Raw genomic sequence first — 21,790 nt, forward strand, 5'->3', positions numbered from 1 at the left:
TGTGAGGGTTGGATGAACCGGGTTAGTCTTGTTCATGAGTGAGGGTTGGATGAACTGGGTAAGTCTTGTTCATGAGAGAGTTAGATGAATCGGGTAAGTCTTCTTCATGAGAGGGTTAGACGAACCGGGTAAGTCTTGTTCATGAGTGAGGTTTAGATGAATCGGTGCTGGGCTCTCCTTCATCAACCACCGCTTCCTTCACGTGGAAAGGAGCCTGTGGAGGTGATTTTTCCGTCTGAGAAGGGTGTGTGCTGGCTCCCTTTGTACGTTTTCTGGCACAGCCAAATGGAAGGAGATTCCGGCGCAGACCCAGAGCCCTTGAGAGGTATAATACACACCATCTGGCCTGTGAATGCCTTTGAGTCCCTCAGGAAGAGTTGAAGGGGAGGGGGGCATGTTCTTTGAAAATTGAAGACCTTGTCCACGAATAATAAATCCAAATTAAATTTGATAATTGAATAATTGTTTTCCAACCATACACAATATAACACTATAATGCCTTCACCTGATTATGGAGGTATTACACCCTGGCTGTGGTTCTGTTGTCTACGAGTTGGAAGGTGACATGTTTAGTCCACACATCTACAGAACATCATGTTAAAAAATGAACCACATTAATACAGGAAACTAAAATGTGTATATAAACGTACTGGCTTTTGATTCACAAGCCACGCTCAGAAGGATGAAAACTGTCATTATCACTTTCTCATAAAGGCCGACATATTACAGAATTATTAGCTAGATGCATTATTTAGGTAGAAAAATTAAAGAAAAGGCATTAATAATACAGTCAGCTCTCTACCTCTATTCGCATCCAAGTTCAACTGTTTAACCTTTTTTCTCCCCACAACTTGTGCAAAATAGAATGTGGACACATTCAACTGGATTTGAAAGTGGACTCTGAACAAGGATTTGGAACAAGGATGTCACAGTGACTGTGACAGAGCTGGACTTCATCATCACCAAATAATGTAAGTGTTTGGATTATCTCTGCAAACACGGACTCTGCTCTGTTTGCACTATTAGAGTCCGGTCTCAGTGAAGCCAAACACAAACAGCTCAACATCTCTTGGCTTTGTTTGGGACATGTGACTCATCAGTGGAGATGTTAGCATCCAGGAGAAAGACGGGTACGACATTCCCATGGCTGCCAACGTCCTAAACTGCTGTCCAATAAGCACACTTCTTATGAGTCCTTGTAATACGCCATGGTTCACACCAAAGAAAACACACTGATGATAAAGGCCGACATGTTCACAGTTTAAAAGATCATTCTTTTCTAGTCCAACTTTGGTCTTATTTGTGTAGTTTGGACCATCATTTCTATTGGCTATGTTAACATATTAATCAAAGTAATTCTTGAGATCTGGGAAAACCATATCACGACAACAAAATCGAATGGGATTCCCAGATCGGCAGTTAACAACTGTGTTACCATAATGGTGGCCACAACAAAAAGCTAGAGTTAATAAACCTGAATTATCCTTTCAGGACATAAAATATCTGAGTGCATTCATGTGAACCCTTTATGCTAACGTCTTGGCCAAGACTCAATGGGACGATCCTGGAGACGTGAGTGTGAGTGAAAAGTGCTGTGTTTTACAGTGTGAAGTTGCCAAACTGCAAACTTTATCTTTACTTTGATTCTCTGGAGTTTTGCGCAATCATCTATCATATTTTTCATGTTAAATTCGTACTGAACTTCCTGTGTTCTTGTTTGTATTTGTGTGCTGGTGGACTTGTGACACGTCATCAGACACAAAATCCACATTTAGCCAAGAACCAAAGTTCAAAGTTGATGGTCTTACTCAGCCGTTTTTTATCGACAGTGTTTTGGAATTTGACTTGTGCAGCGATGGTGAAGTACATGTGACGAAGCCACAACTGTTGTAATTATTATTCTACAACTAAAATAAGTTTAGCCATCAACGTCCTCAGACACTCTGGTGAATCCTATCTCTGTTGAGCCCAACATGATTGACTTGAGGCATTTCTATTTCAGAAGAAGACAAACAACCAAAGTATAGATTCTCATATCCTAAAAGGTTAACATCTGAATTAAAACAATAATATTACGCAATAATACATTAATAAGTACACTTTTCAGTGGCGGCTCCTCGCTGTCACCAGAGCACTTTGACATATAATCAGTGACCTTCACCCACAGTCTACTGAACACTGTATATACTTCTATCTTTTCAGATGAGTGATGAGAATGACTGGAAATTGAGAGATTAGTATAATAATAGTGCCTCAATAGCAGTTGAAGAAATGTAAATACTAAAAAACAGTCTGTATAGCGTATACAGGATGTGGCACAGAGAGCCAAGTCGACATTCCCTGCAGTAGCTGCTTGAAGTGATAGATTCTTGCTCTCTGTCAGGTCTCTAGAAGAACAGGTCTCAGGGATCAATGATTGAATAACTAAAGCAGAGACCCAAAATGCAGCTGGTCCAGCAGGCGGGTCACAACAAATAAACCAGGAACTCACAAGGAAAGACTAAGTTGGTTCCATCCCAAGTCTCTTCATTGCATCCCTGTTTCCCTCACTCGCATCTCCTGCATGCGAGGAGAGAGGAAGCGAGGAAATATGTTGAAAGAGAAATGAGACGTCTTTTCTCTAAAACGTTTCTGATGATGGTGGATCAGCTCCAAAGGGCCATGCTGACATGCACCGACATGCACTACAAGCCAATATTAACACAGCAGGTTCTTAAAAAGATCCATCATGTTTGTTGTCCTCGACCCCTGTATCCTCTTTGTAATCCGCAGCGGAGACCGTATTTACACCTGATTGGTTCCATCATTGATCATTCTCTTCAGGCTGTGGAAGTGTGTGTGTATGTGAGAGAGAGAGCGAGAGAGAGAGAACATAACTCCCGGCTTGTATTTGTATCTCATGGAATGCTGAGCCAAGCTCGTGTAACGGTGTGAAAGTGTCTCGCAGCAGTTTGATGGTCAACACAGTAAAAACACTATTGGTTGTGGTATTGCTTTTCTTTTTTATATTTCTTGAAATATGCATCCTGTTGACATTCTTCAAATTCTTAATAAAATGTTTTTTTTTTAATTCATGGCACTCACAGTCAAACACATTGATGATGTGAAGAAAAGAACTCTCAGGAAGTCTTTAGACAATTTGGTAAGAAGAATCAAACATGAGAAACAGACCATAACACGTGTGATCATTATAGAAAGATGTTCAGGATGGCTGATTAGTTGAGTTAAACTCCACAACTCTGCATTTGCATCTCATGGAAAGACAAGAGACTTGAGCTTCCTGCTAACTGTTCTCAGCTTCCAGAGGGTCGCCATGTTGGCTGTGAAATAATTCATAACATTTAGGTAAAGTCGCTGATTAGATTTCTGTCTGAGAGAGACGTGAGACTAAAGATACAAACGTCATGTCTGTGTGTTGAATGTGGAGCTGTAGACAGGACACATTTAGCTTAGCTTAGTATAAAGGCTGGAAGCAGCTAGCCTCAGTTCACAAATACGCCTCTACGCCGCTCCAAAAAGCCTCCCCTCTAAAACCCATTTCTCTAGATACAAGGTGTTTATTAGTACGCTTTCGAAGTGTGAACTTTACAGTGTAAGCTAAGCTAAGCTAAGATAACCAAATTTCAGACACCACCCTTTACGCGCACACATTAGATTTATTTTGTCAATCTTCTCCCTCTCAGAGAGAAAGCACTTTTCCCCAAAATGCTGAACTATTGTTTGATCTGAGAACAAATTCATCAGGAGCAGAAAACTTTTACAACTTCAGCAAGTTTTTCTAGCGCGACATGAATCTAATCAAACACTGAAGGCACACAATGTCTTGAAAAGTAACCGAATTCATGTTGGCTTCAAAGGACATAGAACATAACAATAACCATATTAATAATAATAATAATAATACAAATTCTCCGCTACAGAGCTGCCTAGCACAGTAATACTGTTAGAGAGGGACACATTGTGCTGTACAGGCAGATAGACAAACACATAGAGACGGGACAACACACACTGTAGTACATTCTGGAGTAAAAAACACTTCATAATTGTCATCATGCAATAAAGAATAACAGCTATTTGCAACAAAAACAAAAACATGGCACATAGGTGATCATCATCTCAATCCGTTATCGGAAACACATCAAATATAGAGACACTTCTTAACAAATATAAAGTTATTGCATTTTTCATTATTACTTCATATAATATACGCGAGGCATACTGTGGAAAATCTTCTCTACCCAAAGTGTATTATGGGTAACGACTAGCTGATTGTCCTTTAGTAATTAAATGGCTTCTAGTTCGTATGTACAGACAAGGAAGCGTCCCTTTTAATGCGCTTCAGAGCTACTGGCCTCAGAGGGAGCTCAGAGGGGTCCAGGCTGTTGGGGGTCTGGGTAGCACCTCATCTCTGGTGGTGCTCAGAAGATTACATGGGTTTTGTGGTTCTTGGGGAATAACAACGTTGTCAAAGTGACGTCATCAGAGTTCTCTCAGCTTGGGCTGGGAGACTATGAACATTAGATGCTAGTGTTTATCGGACAAGAATCAAATAAAAAAAGTCTATCTATTTGAATTATGATTATGGGAATTCTAGGATCCGATACTAGGGCTCTAAAAGTCAGGATATCTCATGTGGACTATTCCTTTGTTCCTCTAAAAAAATTAACAATGCATCGTGCTCTGAGGATTCTTCGTGAGCACCACCTCAGAGAAAGTGTTACCAGGTTTGTTTTTGGAGAAAAGCTTCATGTCATCAGGTAAAACTGTGACGTGTAACCCATACAGATGCTGGACCACAAGCTCCCTTAATATTTTAACTTTTTGATTGACTTTCCGGCACTTTGTTTGGTCAGTAGTTGCGACCGACTTTGGAGGCTGGCTCAGTCCATGAGCATGGCACTAACACTGCTGAGGTTAGAGGTTTGAAAACACGAGGTCCATGGACATGCTGATCAGATTCCGTCTAATACCTGGATCACACGGAGCAGAGCAGCTCGGGGTCGACTGACACCAATCTTTGTGTGTGTGCACCTGTGAAAGTGTGTGTGGCGGAAGGGAATTTGTCAGACAGATGTGCTGCCAGACAGGGATGTTTTGTCCTCATCTGTCTCTAAATTCCCAATCGGACACACACACACACACACACACACACACACACACACACACACACACACACACACACACACACACACACACACACACACACACACACACAGACAGAGTGAGTCATGAAAGTTACATTCACACTTAACAGCTTTCAGAGGAGAGCCTGCTGCTGGGCCTAACGGATAAACACTGCTGGTATGAAGTCAAAAGCTTCTTAAACACACACACACACACACACACACACACACACACACGCACACACGTACACGTACACGCACACGCACACGCACACACGCACTTCACTGGAGGGGAAACCCAGTGAGTAACTCATTCATTGAATAACACTGTTCATACAAAAGCTTTCCACAATAATAGCTTTTCCCGACGTCTTGATTGTTTGACACGCAGGTGAGTCAATAGGAATGATTGTCGCCGACGCTTCTTCTTGCTCCATGACCGCTCGAACACACTCACCTCATGGGGGGCACTTTGGAACACTCAAGAGTTAGTGGGGGAGGGGCTGGGTGGGTGGGAAATAATAAGCACTTAAACCTGGTGGAGGACAGGTGCAGCGATCAGGAGCCCCAGGAGGAAGCACAGGCCCGGGGGCAGGGCTGAGGGCGGAGCGCCGCCAGATGAGCGGATGTAGGAGGTCTTGATCTCGGATGCGAGGAACGCGGAGAGGGGGACGTGGGAGACCAGCGTGGGGCTGGCATAGTTGATGAGGGAGTCGATCTTCTCTGCCTCCTTGCTGCAGGCTTCAATCTGGAAACAAGAGAGCGCGCTCAGCACTGGACTGGTGTTTTGAAGCCTCAATTTGGGCATTTTGTCTGTTTCCATCTTGTTTTTTTGTAACCAGAAGTGCCATGAGAGAATGGAACAAAGTACTGAATAAGACATTTTAAAGCAACCAAAGTGTTACAAATAATAACAAGAAAGTATGCTAGATTTTAAATAAATGATCCAAAAAACACAGACAACTCCCAGCCATGGTAGCAACCTGTCAATCACTTTGTAGCCCCGCCCTAAAGCGTCGCCAGCTTTATGGCTATAATTTACTAAATGAACATCATGCTGTATTGAAGTAGACTTTTATAGAGATTGAGACATAAACTCATGTTAATCAAGAGAGAAGTAGAGTCATTTTTGATAGACTTCTATACAACCAGAGGAGTCGCCCCCTGGTGGACATTAAAACAGGCTGCTAGCCATCTGGTGAACAGGGTCATCCTTCAATCAGAGGATCGGCGGTACGATCCCCGGCTCCGCTAGCCCATGTCGATATGTCCTTGAGCGAGACACTTAACCCTAAATTGCTCCCGTAGCTGCGCCTACGGTGTATGAATGGTTGATAATCTGATGTGGCACCTTGCATGGTTGCTCCTCTCATCAGTGTGTGAATGGGTGAATGATGTCATGTAGTGTTAAAGCGCTTTGAGTGGTCGGAAGACTAGAAAAGCGCTATACAAGTACTGGTCCATTTACCATTTACCTGGCTGCATGTGGACTTTGAATGGGAACATTAGCTGATCTGTGACGGCTGCAGACATAATTTAAATTGGTATAACTCCAATTGGAAAGCCATTGTGAGCCCCGTCGATTATCTTCAGGGTTGTTGGCTGTGCTTTTGCTTGGAAAGCTTTATTCATTTCCAGAGCTTTATTTCAGGAGCATAGTACAATTGCAAAGTGTGCAGTGCTCCGATGCGGAGACTTTGTTTTGGCACAACCTCCGTCAACCCGGGGATGGAAATTACTTTACTTCTCAAACAAGTTGGAGATGCTGTTGCCTAGTAACAGCTCAGACTAAAAGCCACCAGTAAAAACGTCACTCAACCCCTGCAAACATGGGTTGTTTTGTATTTGTTCTTCTTCTGTCTAAACCCAGTGACATTTTGCCATTTGAGAAATATTTAATTATTCTGCTTTTATTGAAATAATTTTGCTGCCAAAAAGTTTAAATGTGTTCCAATAATTTCATGATTCAAATTAATATTTCTCACAATGGAGGGGCCTTTGACAGCTTCTATAGTTCATAGCAGTTACCTTTCCGGATCCTTCTGGACGCCTGTCTGACTCGGCACCATGCATTTTAAAGTATGAGTGCATTAATGATTTAAGTAGAGCTGCCACTCCTACAGGTAGGGTTCATGATCGCCATGGGCTTTATAGAGGGAAGCACGAGAAGTTGCTGCAGGCGGATGGAGGGATATTTTTCACGGATAAAACTCAAATATAGCCGTGGAAAACAGATTGCATCAGATGAGCTGAATAACTTTCACATTCAGGCGGCATACGCAGAGCGAGGAGCAAACCTGCAGAGGCACAAGAAATCTAACAGAATGAAACGCTGAGCAAAGCTCCTCCCAAATGTTATGTTTATTCAAAACAAATAAAAATTACCACACTGATGAAGGGATGTCGCTGCAAACATCTGGGGGGGTAAACACAGCACATGTTTTCATACATCAACCTTTATATATCTATCAGCCTTCATGTATCATTAAACAGTGATGCATGTTCCGTGTTGGTATGAACATGCAATCTATTGAATATCCATCTGGATGAATAATCAGAGACATTACATTTCATTTAGCTGACGCTTTTATCCAAAGCGACTCAAGAAATCAGCGAGAATCAAGAAAGTACAATTTCTTCAATAAAGTTGAACTACAAAGTGTATCAGTAAGTGCCATTTAGACGATCTGATTACTTGAGCTAAAGTTTTTTATGAAATGAGAAGATACTCAGTGCTCTTCAGAGTGTACGTCACTGTGTGGTTGTTGTCACACCGCGCTGAGGGTTGTCTTGTCTGGGGTTTTTGTCTCGTAACTTCCTGTTTTATTTTGAAGCCTGACTCTCCTCTCGTTTCAGGTCACTTGCCCTTCCTCATGTGTCACCGGTCTGATTGTCTCCCCTGATCCCTGAGTGGTTCCACCTGTTCCCCATTACCCTCATGTGCTTATAGTCTGCGTCTTCCCTCTGTCCTGTGCCAAAGTGTTTTTCCTTGTCCATGCACCAAAGCCCGCGTCCACAGTCCTAGTTAGAGTTTTCCCGAAAGTTTCTGTGCGTAAGTTGTTTTTTTCCCCTCCTTTGGGAGAGTTTTATGTTTGAAGTTTTAGTGAGAAAGTTGTTTTCACAGCCTAATGGTTTTTTCACTCGTCGACGAGGATCTAAGAAAACAATAAAGTGCGCTTGTACGGATATCCCCTGCATCTGGGTCCTCCTTTTAGTCCAGGCCTGACAGTTGTCACATTTAGGCTGGATATTTATTGAATAACCCTCAAAAATGCTAAATCGTGATTGTCAAGATATGAAATGATCTGTATTGGGATCCAAGATTTTCGCAATATCACCGAGACCTGTGTGTTATTCTGTAAAGAGACAAATAAGTCTGGCCGATCGGGTCCAGTCTGACGTTTGTTAAAGATGTGGTCGACTTGTGAAAGCTATTCAAAACGTTGATTATTTTCTTCTGCAACTCTAAAAAGATGTGCTGTTCATTCAGGAAAAAAACATTCTTTTAATGTGAAAAACTGCCTTGATGTTGGAATTCATGGAATGTCCCTGAGATGTTGTCCCAGACAGTGAGTGGATCCTCATGATTCCTCCTTCTATCCAAAGTCTTTTCTTGTTGTTTCAGTCTCTCTCTTTGTCTTCCGCTCTCTGTTTCCATCCTAATTAAATTCCTCAGTCTATGTGTAGTGTGCTCGTTGCTTTTGGGCATCATGGACCGACTCTGGTCTAAGATTAGATCCACTTGCTGCCAGCGGCAGCTTTCAAACAGCAGCCTGAAGACGTCTCAGCTCCAGATAGATAGTTTTTAACCCACTTCCTTAACCTTCCTATCAAAATAACCTCACATGCTTCTCTGTCATGACTCCAGGGCACGATATGAGTTTATGCCATTTACAATTACAATCAATTACGATTATGAAAATTTCTCTTAGGCCATAGAGAGAGCATAATAAAAAGCTGCTGTCAGCTCCTCTGTTATATCTGGAGGAAAGAGCCTGGAGCGGCAGACATGTTTATACGTTCAGAAAAGACGACAAGACTTAAAAATAAAAGCAACCAAGAACTGACTTCATAATAAAAGGGACCATTCTGCGAATGTGACAGACATTCCTTCAATAAGTCAGCCATTCAATAATAAATATAATATTCAAAATATATAAATAAAACAAAGTCAAATAATAAATTAAGTGAAAGTGTCGATATCCAAACTCGAGATTTAAATTTCCTCTGAAATACAGTTATTTTTTTTTCAAATTTAATGAACACAAAATCTTCTCAGTAACAGGGCACCACCTCAGTGTTGAATATGATCATACACATCAAAGGGTTCAATCAAACGGTTTTGATATTTTAGAGACACTATGAAAATATGGAGATATATATTGCATATGAATAATATCTCCTAAAAATATGGAGATATTATTCATACCAGGCATAAACACCAGGTTTTGGCTGGGCCTCCTAAGTTGATACTGTTTGCCTCCCTTTAGCGGTTTCCATCTGCTCGCTTCACTAAAACTGAAATGTCTGATATCATGCTGTGGACGGTGACTAGGGACACTTTTTTATTTATTTCTTAAACCGATACAGCTCATTATTTACCCTCAACAGTTGGCATCCATGACAAGCGACGCAGGCGGGTGATTGCTCCCATCAGGCTGATTGAAACATAGTCTCTATGTTTACCTCTCGCTGGGGATTGTGTGGAACATCGACTGACAACGAATAACAGCACCTTGTGTGGATGATCTGCATATGATTTGTTTCAGGTAATTGCAGGGAGATATCCACTGCTGGGTGAGCTAGATTGACTTTTGACAAGAGAGAGAGAGAGAGAGTGACTTTCCAATCAGGCAGCAGTTTTCCGCTCTACCTCCCGTCTTACCTGCATTAGTTTCTAAGTTTGGCAGATATGAAATTAGACAGTGACTGAATCTGCATTTTAAACCACTGATTGTGCACCTGCAGAATGGACCTGTATAATAATTCCCTCTCATGACTGCACGGGTCTGAGTTGAACGCTGTCATATTAACATTCAGGCTGCAGCAGCACAAGGTTAAACACAGAGATGGGAGGAATAATCGCATGTCTGGTTCTTAAGAGTCATTATCACCTCCCATGCAACAAGAAAATGGACCTGGCCTCATAAACCGGGCCACGGCGTGAAGATATTCAGAGATCACGTCAGTCTCTACAAAGGCTTTCTCCTCTTATGGTGCAAGACAGAACCATGGTAATAATCATCACCGTTTCCTATATTTCTACTCCAAGTGGAACTCTTAAACTCTGCACAGTACAGTCAGGACCATGGAGGCCCATAAGATGCTGATGGAGAACTGCAAAGCTTTGTGAAAATGATAATGATGACTGAAGACACTGAAGACACTGATGGCACAGCGCTCATGCTCAACGCTGCGCTTGTGTTTTCAACCAAGAATGCTTTGCGCTGGTTAGGAGGTACTGCTCTAGAGCAGGGGATCCAAACTTTTCTCCTTTTAAAAATTATCCGCGACCCAATATGTGTGTGTGTTACCTGCAGCGGTGTCGGCTGATGGTCCACTGGGGCGATGAGGACCACAAGCTCGTGGTCGATGCTCAGGTAGCCGAAGACGTCGCACTGCGGCACCGAGACATGAAGACGCAGGATCTGCAGGACGTCGTGGACCGTCACCGGCTGGTTCTTGTTCAACTGCACAGGGATCAGAAAACGCTTTCAAATATCAGGGAAGAAAACCATTAAACCTGCTGTCTTTTAAAGGCTTCAGTCATCACTGAGCTCAGGTTTCAACTGTTGCCAATGTTCTACAGAAATGACTTACAACAAATATTTTTTTTATTTATCCTTCAAATGTTTGAGAAAAAGCTGTAATACTGTGAGAGAAAAAATAATCCATTGAAGAAAGAGTCATAATTTTATGAGAAAAGTAGTAATGTAATAGTAAAATTCATCATATTATTTAGATTTCTTTTTTGAAAGAAGAATATCCTAATAGTTTGAGAACAAAGTCATACTATTTTGAGTATCAAGCCGTAAAAATATTATATATTTATAAATATATATATATATATATATATATATATATATATATTGATTTGTTTCCGTTTCAGTGGCTGTAATATGATCCTTTTATTGGATTATTATTTGCCTCAGAAATGTATCTCTCTACCCACTTTAAATACTTTCTTTATTTAAAAATAAAGAAATCCTCTAATTTAAAGTAAACAATGTAATTACAGCGTTTCTTCTTGTCATAACCATTCATAACATGATAAATAAAGGTTCAGCAGACTGCGATGGAGTGAGAATGACAGACAGGAGCGAGAGATTTTTTTCTTTTAAACTGGCAAATTACTTTGATATTCATAGGCTGGAATTCCAATGAGCAGCAAGCGTGAGAGTGAATCTCCACGGAGAGCCGTTAACTAGCCCCGCTCCTCGACCTCTCAGTCTCAGCCCACGTCTCAGACGCTTTCCGTGGTAATAGGACTTGATGAGGAGTAGGAGGCACATTCAAATCAAGGAGCAGGAGCGCAATATAAGAAATGAACCAAACTAGGATTAATAGAGATTTCATCAGGCATGGGATGTGATAGTGTGTGTGTAACTAAGTGAACTGAAAATGAACAAAAGGTGTTAGAATAAATTCACAATTAAAAGGTCAATGTGTGGGAATTGAGGTTGCAGATTGCAACTAACTGGAACTGAAAAGTGTGTTGGAGAACTACTGTGGCTGATCTGGATCCAGGGTTTGGTTTGTACTTTCTGGGCTACTGTAGAAACATGGTGGCCGGCTCTGTATATCATATGAACTATTCTTAGTCTCAGGTGATTATACGCTCAAGAAAACATAATTATTAATATTCTATTCCATTTCTGCCAACAGATCCCCCTAAATGCTCCACACTGTCCCTTTAAATTAAAATATAAAAGCATAAAATAAGTCACGTTCAATAGGGTAACCAGACGTCCTCTTTTTCCCGTACATGTCCTCTTTTCGAGACCTAAAAAATGCGTCTGGCAGGGATTCCAAAAACGTCCGGGATTTTGCCTCGTTGGATATTTGTGTTTCTCTGGGTCTTGCACAAACTAGTTATTACGCCCTTACAAGGTTTGGAAATGGTTCCACCTTCTTACGCGAGCTCTGACTGTAGAGAGAACTATCATTGGTCGACCGATCTCAGTGTTGCCAGATGCGTCATAATCATCCTCCAAATACGACCATTTTGAGCCTTTGGTACGATACTTCACCATTTCCAATCTGGCAACACTGAGCACCTTGCCCCCTCCACTAGTTGCATTGTTTACAACAGCACATGACATGCAGCCATGCCGTAACGTAAATGTAAGTTCACGGCATGCTATACACAAACTCCACAGATTCAGCATGTCTACCCACAATGTCTACCCATAACAGAGATTATGCTGTGTTATGCTGTGTTATGCTAGTAGCGGTTAACATAGCCTGCAGCAGAGATTTATTTCTCTCTGCTCCTGTTTTGTTTTGGTCGGAACTCGTCATCTTCAGTCAGCCGACACATACTCGGGCGACATCACTTGAGGACGTTACCCAGACTTCACACAGCTCCCTGGAGACACTGAGGCGGGCCCCAACACTAACGCTTTATTGATATGAATGAAGGAAGTGAAAAAAAACAAGCTATTTTTTTCATATGCTCATGTATGTTCGCCGCTGCAGATCACATCAGCTGTGCTTGTGTTTGGTATTAGCAGCTTTATGCTGAGCCTTCATATGATGTGCTAGTGGATTACAGCCAAGTTGACTGACAGCTAAGAGGGGCTTTGTCGTATAATTAAGCGGACCAGAATGAGTTGCTGGTGGGAGTTATTAGCAGCCAATATGTCAGCGTTTAAGACTTCAGCCGGCCTCAGGCTTTTAGTGCAGTTCAACAGGTCTGGCTGAGCCCCTCGATGCTTGTGCTGGGAGCTGAGCGGAAGCCTCCGGAGAACGCCTCAAAGCGCCGCCGATTAATAACGAAGCTCCGCAGCCCCAAAAAAACCTCAGAGCTTTCTGCTCAAGGAGCCACTGAATAGATATCTTAAGATGCTATTTTCACTGACTGTTTCAAGGTGATGTAAAATTACTGCTGCACTCATTCTATGCTCAGACGTCTGTTTTGCCACGCTGGCCTAAGTTTCTGGTCCTTCAGTAACAGCACTGAAGTATAGGACTCTTTGGCATTATAGCTCTCCCCAGTGGTCTACATCTGTAACTACAGCTGATACCACCAGCAGAATCCAGATGCAGAACACAAATCCGTGAATGCCTTTAATGTGGAACAAGAGGCAGCTTTGTCACACGAGGAGGTGAAGTGTGACCCGTCTGTACCTTCGAGAAAGTGTTCATCTGCTCTTTGTTCCAGAGGATCTGCAGCATGCTGGCACATATCGGACAACAGGCTCCTGGAAAGAGGTCATGGTCATGGATTAAGTCAAAATAACCATCCGGACTGTTGATGTACACATAAGGAACCCATCGAGTGAGTGGAACCTTTCTGACAAAAAGAGTCTTCAAATTTGGTCAAAGATTTTTCTGCGAGCAGCAGCAGTGCTCACCAGGTGGGGTGACGGGCTGGCAGCCCGGAGTGGACAGCGGGGGACAGGGAATCACGCTGCATGCAGAGTCGGGGACCGCATCGGACATGGCCCCCACGGCGTGGCAGGGGCCCTCGTAGTCCACGGCCACACGGTCGGTGAAGGCGTCGCACACTGTGTTGTAGGTTTCGCCGTTATGGCCACAGACTTGCTGAGGCTTCCTGCAGGCATCCTGAGAGCAGAGACACAAGAGAGTTTGCCGTGAATATATCAGTGTATGAATTACACGTTTTTAAACATGTAAACCCACCACACACACACACACACACACACACTAAACTAAAATACAATATTATGTCGAACATGGCTTTTTCCTGGTTTTAGACGGTTCTGCATGTTCTTCCACGTTAAATATTTTGTAAAAGCACCAAAGGTAAAAAAAATTAAATAGTTCGGCTGTGTAACCCACCTGGCAGTGACCCATGTAGGCCAGGATTTTCCCCGCCTGTTGCAGCTGGCATGGGCTGGGATGGACCAGGCCGTCGGTGTCGCAGGCCGCCTCCACGCTGCTCTTATCGCAGGCCCCCGGCCGGCCCGCGCACTCAAACTGCGGGCAGTCTGACGAGTCACTGAGGCACACGCGATACTTTGGGATGCACCTGGAAACACACACACAATATGGCTTCATACGTTTGTCTATACCACGATGAGAGGACACTAGGGCAGAAGCACCACTCGACTAATAGTCGTAATATTTGTATTAAAAGTTTACTGAATATTTTTTTTATCAAAATTAGGCATTATCTCATCAAATACAGACAGATTAGTACAATTATCACCAGAGTGTGTATTTTGGATGTTGTTCGTCGTGACCCCCCTTTAAGAAGACATTACATTCAGTTGAAAAGCTGCAATAAAAGAGCAAACTTGTTTCCATCAAAGACACACAAAGAAGCCCGGGTCTATCACCATGGCAACCAGCGAGTCTACACACACATGCACAAGGACACCGTCTGTGTTGTCCAGACTGGCGACGACACGCCGATGCAGATAGAGAGGCCGGGTTCAGTGGCGTACAGCGGGTCAGAGGCGGCTGCTCGGTGGGAGAGGAGCTAGCTGCCGTCACCGGGAGCTTTCACCCCATATGCGCCACCGAGAAGGGTCTATCTGCAGTCTCCGGTCCAGTATTTATTTACTACTTTTTTCTCACTTTTCCCAGCTCTTGCCTCTCGAGATGAGAGGTAACTGTCAAATAATCTATTTACATGTGTGTTATACGCGCATGGTTTCTAAACGTCAAAACGTCTTCAGTGACAAAAGAGAAGAAGTGGTTGATGAATGAACCAGGAGTCATATCGTCCCTGATTTCATGTGTTTTTCAATCTTTCTGTGTAAGCAGAATTAAACTCTCACAGACTTTGTGGGAAGGCACCTCAAAGTCTGTGAGTCTGTGAGTGTCGAGATCGGGATTGGGCCCAAGGCACACGACATGGCCACTTTACAACACGACACGTCCCCATAGACAACTTCCAAGGATTAATCGAAACCGAATCACGTCCTTTTCGAGGGCGTGTCATGATGTACTGTGGACCCGCAGATGGATCTACTTTTCTGCGACCCAGGGTGAAGGGTCTGTGAGCTTCACAGCACCCCTCGTCTGGACCTTTCGCTGTCCCCTGAAAGAAAATCTGTTTTGCACTGAACGGCCACATTGCCTTTCATTTCTATAATAGGTGTGTATGAGAAATCCTTATATCCCTCAACACTTTAAAGTTAGGAACACAGGCCCGTCTTTATAAAGGCTTGTTTCATACAAAGGCCTCCCTGTAGTAGAGCTAAATAGAGAACTAACAAATGGCCTTTGGTGTTTGAATATCATTAGAAATGCTTTTTGTCTGAGGCTGAAAATATAGACGGTGTCTGTGTTTCCTTAGATTTATATTCCTGTCAGCATCTAGACCTTGAGTGAAGGTTCAAAGCTTGTGGGCGGAGTGGGGATGAGGGATGATGAGGATGTGAATGTAATGGAGTTACAAACAGCATATTGATGAGGGTCTTGTGTGAAGTTAACCACTGCCAGTGTGCATGAGCACGCTAAAGAAGCTCATTGAACGCCCTTGCGTTTTTGAGGGACGGAGAGCTGAACGAATCCGTTTGCAACCAATGAACGTTAACGTGCGAGTTGTTAACTCTTGCATGAGTTATCATCGCTCAAGTACGAGGATTTCCGAAACGGCTAAGCAAAGTCTCAAAAGTCAGCTGGACCAGCGAGCGAGGGTTGGTATCAGGCATTAACCTCCATGTCCAAAAAGTAAAGCCAAGGCTTCCTGCATAAACTTGCATTCTCTCTACTGACCACCAGGGGGCGACTCCTCTGGTTGTATAGGATCCTATATAAATGACTCTACTTCTCTCTTGATTTATTCCCTCAGTAAAACATTGTAAACATGAGTTTATGTCTCAATTTCTAGTTTCAAGTCTTCAATACAGCTTGATGTTCATTTCGTAAATAATGGTCCATTTATAGTTAAACAGACCATAAAGCAGGGTATACTTTAGGGCGGGGCTACCTTTTTAAGTCGCTACCATCGTCTAAATTTCTCTAAAGTCCAACTATGTTCACTTTTGTTCACTGGTTGCAAAAAAACAAGATGGCGACGACCAAAATGCCGAACTCAAGTCTTCAAAACGGCAGTCCACAAACCAACGGTCGGACTTGAACAACACTGACCACAGCAACCCTGAAACAGCCACTCAGATATAAAAGGAGGGGAAAACGGTGCTCAGCTTCAGCAGCAGCTTCGCCTACCTCTGGTTCCTCTGACAGGGTTTGCCGGTGCAGGGGTTACTGAGGCGGCACAGGCCGAAGACAAACTGGTGGTCCTTGAAGCCCATGCAGCGGGCCACACAAGCGCTGGGATACGTCCGCCCGTTAGAGGCACACACTGGGACGAAGCGGTCCGGACAGCTACAGGGAAGGCCTGGAGGACAGGGGGAGAGGAGCACTGATGTGACGGAGGGAAGGTATTCATGGCATCCACTACAACCATTAGGATGACTGAGCGGTGTGGCGGTGAGGTGGAGCTACAAGAAGAGAACTTCCACTTTAAAGGAAAATAAAGGAAAAGTATTAGATGGCTGGGATTACAAAAACATACATCGAGCTGACTTAGACAAAAAAAGTAAACTAACATAGCACTGTCAAGGGCTTTGAGTGCAACGTTAACACACACACATACGGACCGGTAAAGTGTCTGCGGTCCTCATCGGAGCTGTCGAAGTCGAGGCACTCTCTGGTGGAGCAGATGGTGTCTCCAGCGAAGCAGGAGCAGGTGTGGCAGTCGATCTTGAAAGACGACCCGTGGTCTGGTGGTCACAACAGAAGAACACCACGTTACTGTGTGTTGAGGATGTGATGATTTACAATCCACAATACCTGGTCTCCACAGTTTAGCTGGGACATTTTTTGTTACTATTTCTGTTTTAGTGCCTATATATGTAGATGTTGCGCTTGATTCATGCTCAAAATGAACATGGTACTCTAGTTCAACCTCAGACTGTATAAAGGTTTGTGGACGTTGTCATTGTGGTGTCACCCGTTGGTTTGGGGACTGACGTTTTGAAGCCTGGAGCCGTCGCTATGTCGCAACCAATGAACAGAAGTTACCAATCACAGCCACCTGTCAATCACAGTAAGCCCCACCCTAAAGCATACCCTGCTTTACCTTGATCTATTTGACTCTAAATGGACCATCATTTACTAAATGAACATCATGCTGTTGTGAAGAAGACTTGAAACTAGAGATTGAGGCATCACGTATCAACGTATCCAACCAATGGTTGAATGTTGATGTTTCTGAACCAAAACTACATTCCATAAATACGTTTCATATCAGTCTAGTTTAGGCAACAAAAGAAAAAGATCATGGTTGTTTTAAAATAATAACGCAACAACAAAAACGTAACGTATTAAGTAAAACAACATAAAACAACAACGTAACATAACTTTGTAACGTAACAACTGTAACTAAGGTAAATAAATAACGACCGCCCCTTAAGTCAACGTTTCACACGGGACATGAACAGCTGCCTCCTGGGTGAAAATCCTCTGTTATTTTGACCCCTCCTACTCGGACCGAATGCAAAAAACACACAATGCCAACATCTGCTCCTGGCAACTGTGCTGCCTAGTTAGTTATCGCTACAATGCATCTGTCCTTGCAACTCTGCCATCTGTGACACTGCATGGGATCAATAAAGTTGATCTCATCATTAAGACAATGAGAATTGGTTTTAGTGATTTATCTACAAACATTACTACTGCTAGTGGACTTTACAGATAAAACATGAGATAAATAACAGAGGAGTTAGCTGGTGAGGTTAACTGACACAACTGGGCACTGTGGTGAATAATACATTTTGCATATTTGCAGTAATCAGTAAACAGTTAATAGATAATATGACAGGTCCCCAACATCTCATGATTTCCATATGAGCATATTAAATGTTCTTTCTATTATTAAAGATGTAAAACATGTTGATGTCATTGTGAGACACTGGTTGGCTTGCTTGTTCGAGCTAAAGTGTGATGTTGTCAGTCCAAAGAGTTTGGGGACTCAGTTGGACATAAGTCTGAATGTGACTCATCTGGTGCTCTACTGGCTCCCACGTGAGAGCAGTGATGCATTATTACCATTACCGGCCATTACCATTTATATTACATTAATGTGCATCCATTTAAAAATCGGGCTAAGCCTCAGGAATATCTGCACCAAATGTTCATCCATTTCTCCGGTTGCACCACAGAAAGCAAACTTTAAAAAACTTCTCATTTAGATGTGATTAAATAAAATTCAATAATAAGTGATTAAGAGGAAAACTAATAAATGCATGACGGTAATGGAATGTAAATAAGGGCTCTGTCTCTTCCTTTCATTGCTAAGTGCTCTGCTTTTGTACATGTCCTCCGATCATCTTCCAAACTTCGTGTCTTACCAGGCTGACAGTCATTCAGACTCAGAAAATTGCATTTAGATTAGATAAAGACAAAGCATGCACATTTCATGGCTACCTTTTGACTGTGAACTCTCTCTCACCTGCTCTGAGCAAGTGAGCTGCTATGTGAAAGACAAACATGCTGAATTGAAGAAGAAGCTCTTAAGGGCACGATAAATGGCCAGACTTTTGAATGGAGTTTGGTTTGACACAAAACAACAGTGTCGCAGACATTTGTCTTGAATAATAGCAGAGCAGCTCACCCCTCAGGAGAAGTGCAGGAGGAAACTTAAAAGCCCCGAGCTAGAAGAGCTGTGGGTGAGGAGCCTGAGCTGGTGAGGGACAGAGGATAATGTTTACTGATTAAACAGATCATCAGCTGATCAACTTTCTGACTTTGCTGCCCTCTAGTGACCTTATCAAAGAAAGACAGCAACGCATGATGAAATAAGATGCAGTGCAAATAAAATGAGGATAAAGAATTGCATGTGTCCGTAAAGTCTGCAATGCTCCATCTTCGGGGAAAACCCAACAAATCACTTTATATTCTATGAAAGCGAGACCGGTTCTGTTCAGAGAGGGACACGTTAACATTATTTACACAGCATGAGAGCCCATGCACCTTCTGCTGTCGGCGAGAGTTAGTTAGTCTGTGAGGTTTCAGAGATGCTGCGTTCCTGTCTTATCAGACTCATTGCAATTAAATACGTTTTCCATTTGTCAATATTGCTCACATCCACTTCTGACTGTTCATTGTGGGTGGCAAAGTTGGATATGATTTAACTAATAATATGGAAGGTTGACTAACAGTGCGAACAGCACCAACATTGAGAAGCAATAGATATGCTCACTTAGCACCTTTAACTATGCAAATTATGCTTTATCAAACGCTAACTTTTGGTGAATTTCTGAGAAATCTACAGATGCAAAAACAGAGTTTATAAATAAACACCTCAAAGTGTCTCCCTTTAATTCATTTGCAAATATTAGTCAACACTCTTGTGTTAAAAGCATATGTGTGGAATATGAACTCCTGATGCCACGTTCACACAACGAGCGGCAAAGCTACAAAACAACCAAGTGTGGCCAGCAGCATTGACGCCGAGATGCCGTTGAATTGTTGCTCAAGCTATGTAGCGTAAGTGGATCAGTGGTTCAGAGGAACCGGTTTCTCTGCTGAAAAACAGGTTCACAAGGACAAGGACACTAGCAGTCACGGACACCACCTGCTGCAGTAAAAACCTGCCTCAGTCACCACTTTAGAAGGACGTTGAGAATCCACAACTCCTTCCTCTCCACTCGAGTGTGACGGCTACAGATGTGAATGAATTGATGTGGTGTCTCATTGTAATTGGTTGGGCAGAGGTGGCGGCTGACTGATAACAGCTTTGGGTTCTTAATGACACAGCGTGAGGCTGACCTTGATCACTCTGATAATGACACACTTAAATAGAAGTCTGGAATTCGGTTTTAATTCTACTTCAGTATGTATTTTACAGAATCCGTGGGCTCTACGTCTGGCAATAAGAAGAATGTGTATCTGAGTTTTCTACATGCTAAGATTTAAGACTTCACATTAAGACACAAGACACAAATTATTCCAAAAAAGTTGTCTGAACTGAAGAGGTAAGCTAATGTTAACCTAAAGATAAGAAGGTCATTGTTTGCGTGTTAAGTTCTTCTTCCCTGGATGGAAGCTGGAGGAGCATTCTCTCTACTGTCCACCAGGGGGCGACTCCTCTGGTTGTATAGAAGTCTATGGAAAATGACTCTACTCAATCTCTAGTTTCAAGTCTTATTCAATACAGCATGATGTTCATTTCGTAAATTATGGTTATTTAGAGTCAAACAGACCATAAAGCAGAGTTTGATTTAGCGCGGGGCTACAAGGTGATTGACAGGTCTCAACCATGGCGTTGTCTGGTCTGGGAGTTGTCTGTGTTTTCGTCTCATAACTTTGACCCTTTGAGTGTGTTTTCACTTCATGAGAGTTTGGTTGCATACAAATGTCTTGATTAGCGGTTGGCTGTACTTAGCTCCACCCTCTCGTGTCACTTCTGGTTGCAAAAAAACAAGATGGCGACGGCCAAAGTGACAAACTTAAGGCTTTAAAACTGTGGTCCACACATCGATGGCTGACACCATGGTGACTACATCCACATCTTATAATCAGTCTATGGGAATTACTCAACTACCTAACCGAACCAACAACATCTGGTCATTTAGTATGTAAGTAGCGTTATTAGTATGGTTTGTAATTCGCTATTTTTAGTGAAAAATAAGAATATGTCTGACACAACTGGGGCACTGGGACATACTTTCCCATCTGAGGGAAAGTATGTAAACTTTCATCTCCCTCTTATAGTTCATATGAGCCATATATTCACACGTTAGTTTCATTATAGTTTGGTTGCATTATGTTTCCATTCTACGCGACCTGGAAGCAAGTCCATATCAATGAATGGAAACATCTCGTCACTAAGTAAGATTTGTAAATGTAGTAAAAAACGTTCAAAGGGAATTCTCCCCTCAGCATGAAGTGACTTCAATCTACCTCGTCTCGGGAAGTAAGATCACCAACTGTGTCATAATCGTAATAATCATAATCCCCATCACATGCTACCAGGAGATCTAGACACTCTGTGGACATGCAGACAGACAGGCCTCACTCTTCCTCTGTCCTGCCACGATGCAGGGCTCGTCGAAGTCCACGCAGGGCATCTCCGCACAGTTCTCCAGGCGCCCGCTGGGGCCGCAGATGCAGACCTCGTGGCACCCTGTCGGGCCGGTGCGAGTGGGCACCTGGATGCGGGCGTCCTGCTGCACCAGAAACTCGGAAGCCTCGCCCAGTTTACAGCCTGAGGACACACACACACACAGTCAGAATAGCACCGTGCAGCAGACACACAGTAACGGTGAAGGCGCTGAGTCGTACCTGGCACGCAAAGGAACGGCTGACAGTTGAGATCGTCGAGGCAGCCCCTCCTGTTGACCTGGCATAAGTGGTTGCTGGGGCAGGGGTTGGGGTTGCACGGGTGGATGACCTCCTGCACGATGCTGTTGCCTAGGGAACTGGGGACTGTGTGGAGGGGTGGGGGTGCAGGTGATGGGTGGGTA

General features: G+C 43.1%; 1 protein-coding gene across 1 annotated transcript in view; it reads right to left on the minus strand.

Moving 5' to 3' along the window:
• Window positions 1-5,652: 5,652 nt before the first annotated feature.
• The window catches only part of reck (reversion-inducing-cysteine-rich protein with kazal motifs), a gene marked incomplete at its 3' end in the record, with an annotated part of 54,177 nt that continues 38,039 nt past the window's right edge, over window positions 5,653-21,790 (minus strand). Inside the window, exons 13-21 of the mRNA XM_079234654.1 lie at window positions 21,609-21,752; window positions 21,343-21,531; window positions 16,922-17,044; window positions 16,488-16,659; window positions 14,148-14,337; window positions 13,700-13,910; window positions 13,473-13,546; window positions 10,658-10,813; window positions 5,653-5,871 (exon numbers count right to left, since the gene is read on the minus strand). Coding sequence (XP_079090780.1) covers window positions 5,653-5,871; window positions 10,658-10,813; window positions 13,473-13,546; window positions 13,700-13,910; window positions 14,148-14,337; window positions 16,488-16,659; window positions 16,922-17,044; window positions 21,343-21,531; window positions 21,609-21,752 — 1,478 coding nt within the window. The remainder of the gene's footprint in view (window positions 5,872-10,657; window positions 10,814-13,472; window positions 13,547-13,699; window positions 13,911-14,147; window positions 14,338-16,487; window positions 16,660-16,921; window positions 17,045-21,342; window positions 21,532-21,608; window positions 21,753-21,790) is intronic.

Source organism: Taurulus bubalis, assembly GCF_910589615.1.
Source record: "Taurulus bubalis genome assembly, chromosome: 18".
NCBI lineage: Eukaryota > Metazoa > Chordata > Actinopteri > Perciformes > Cottidae > Taurulus > Taurulus bubalis.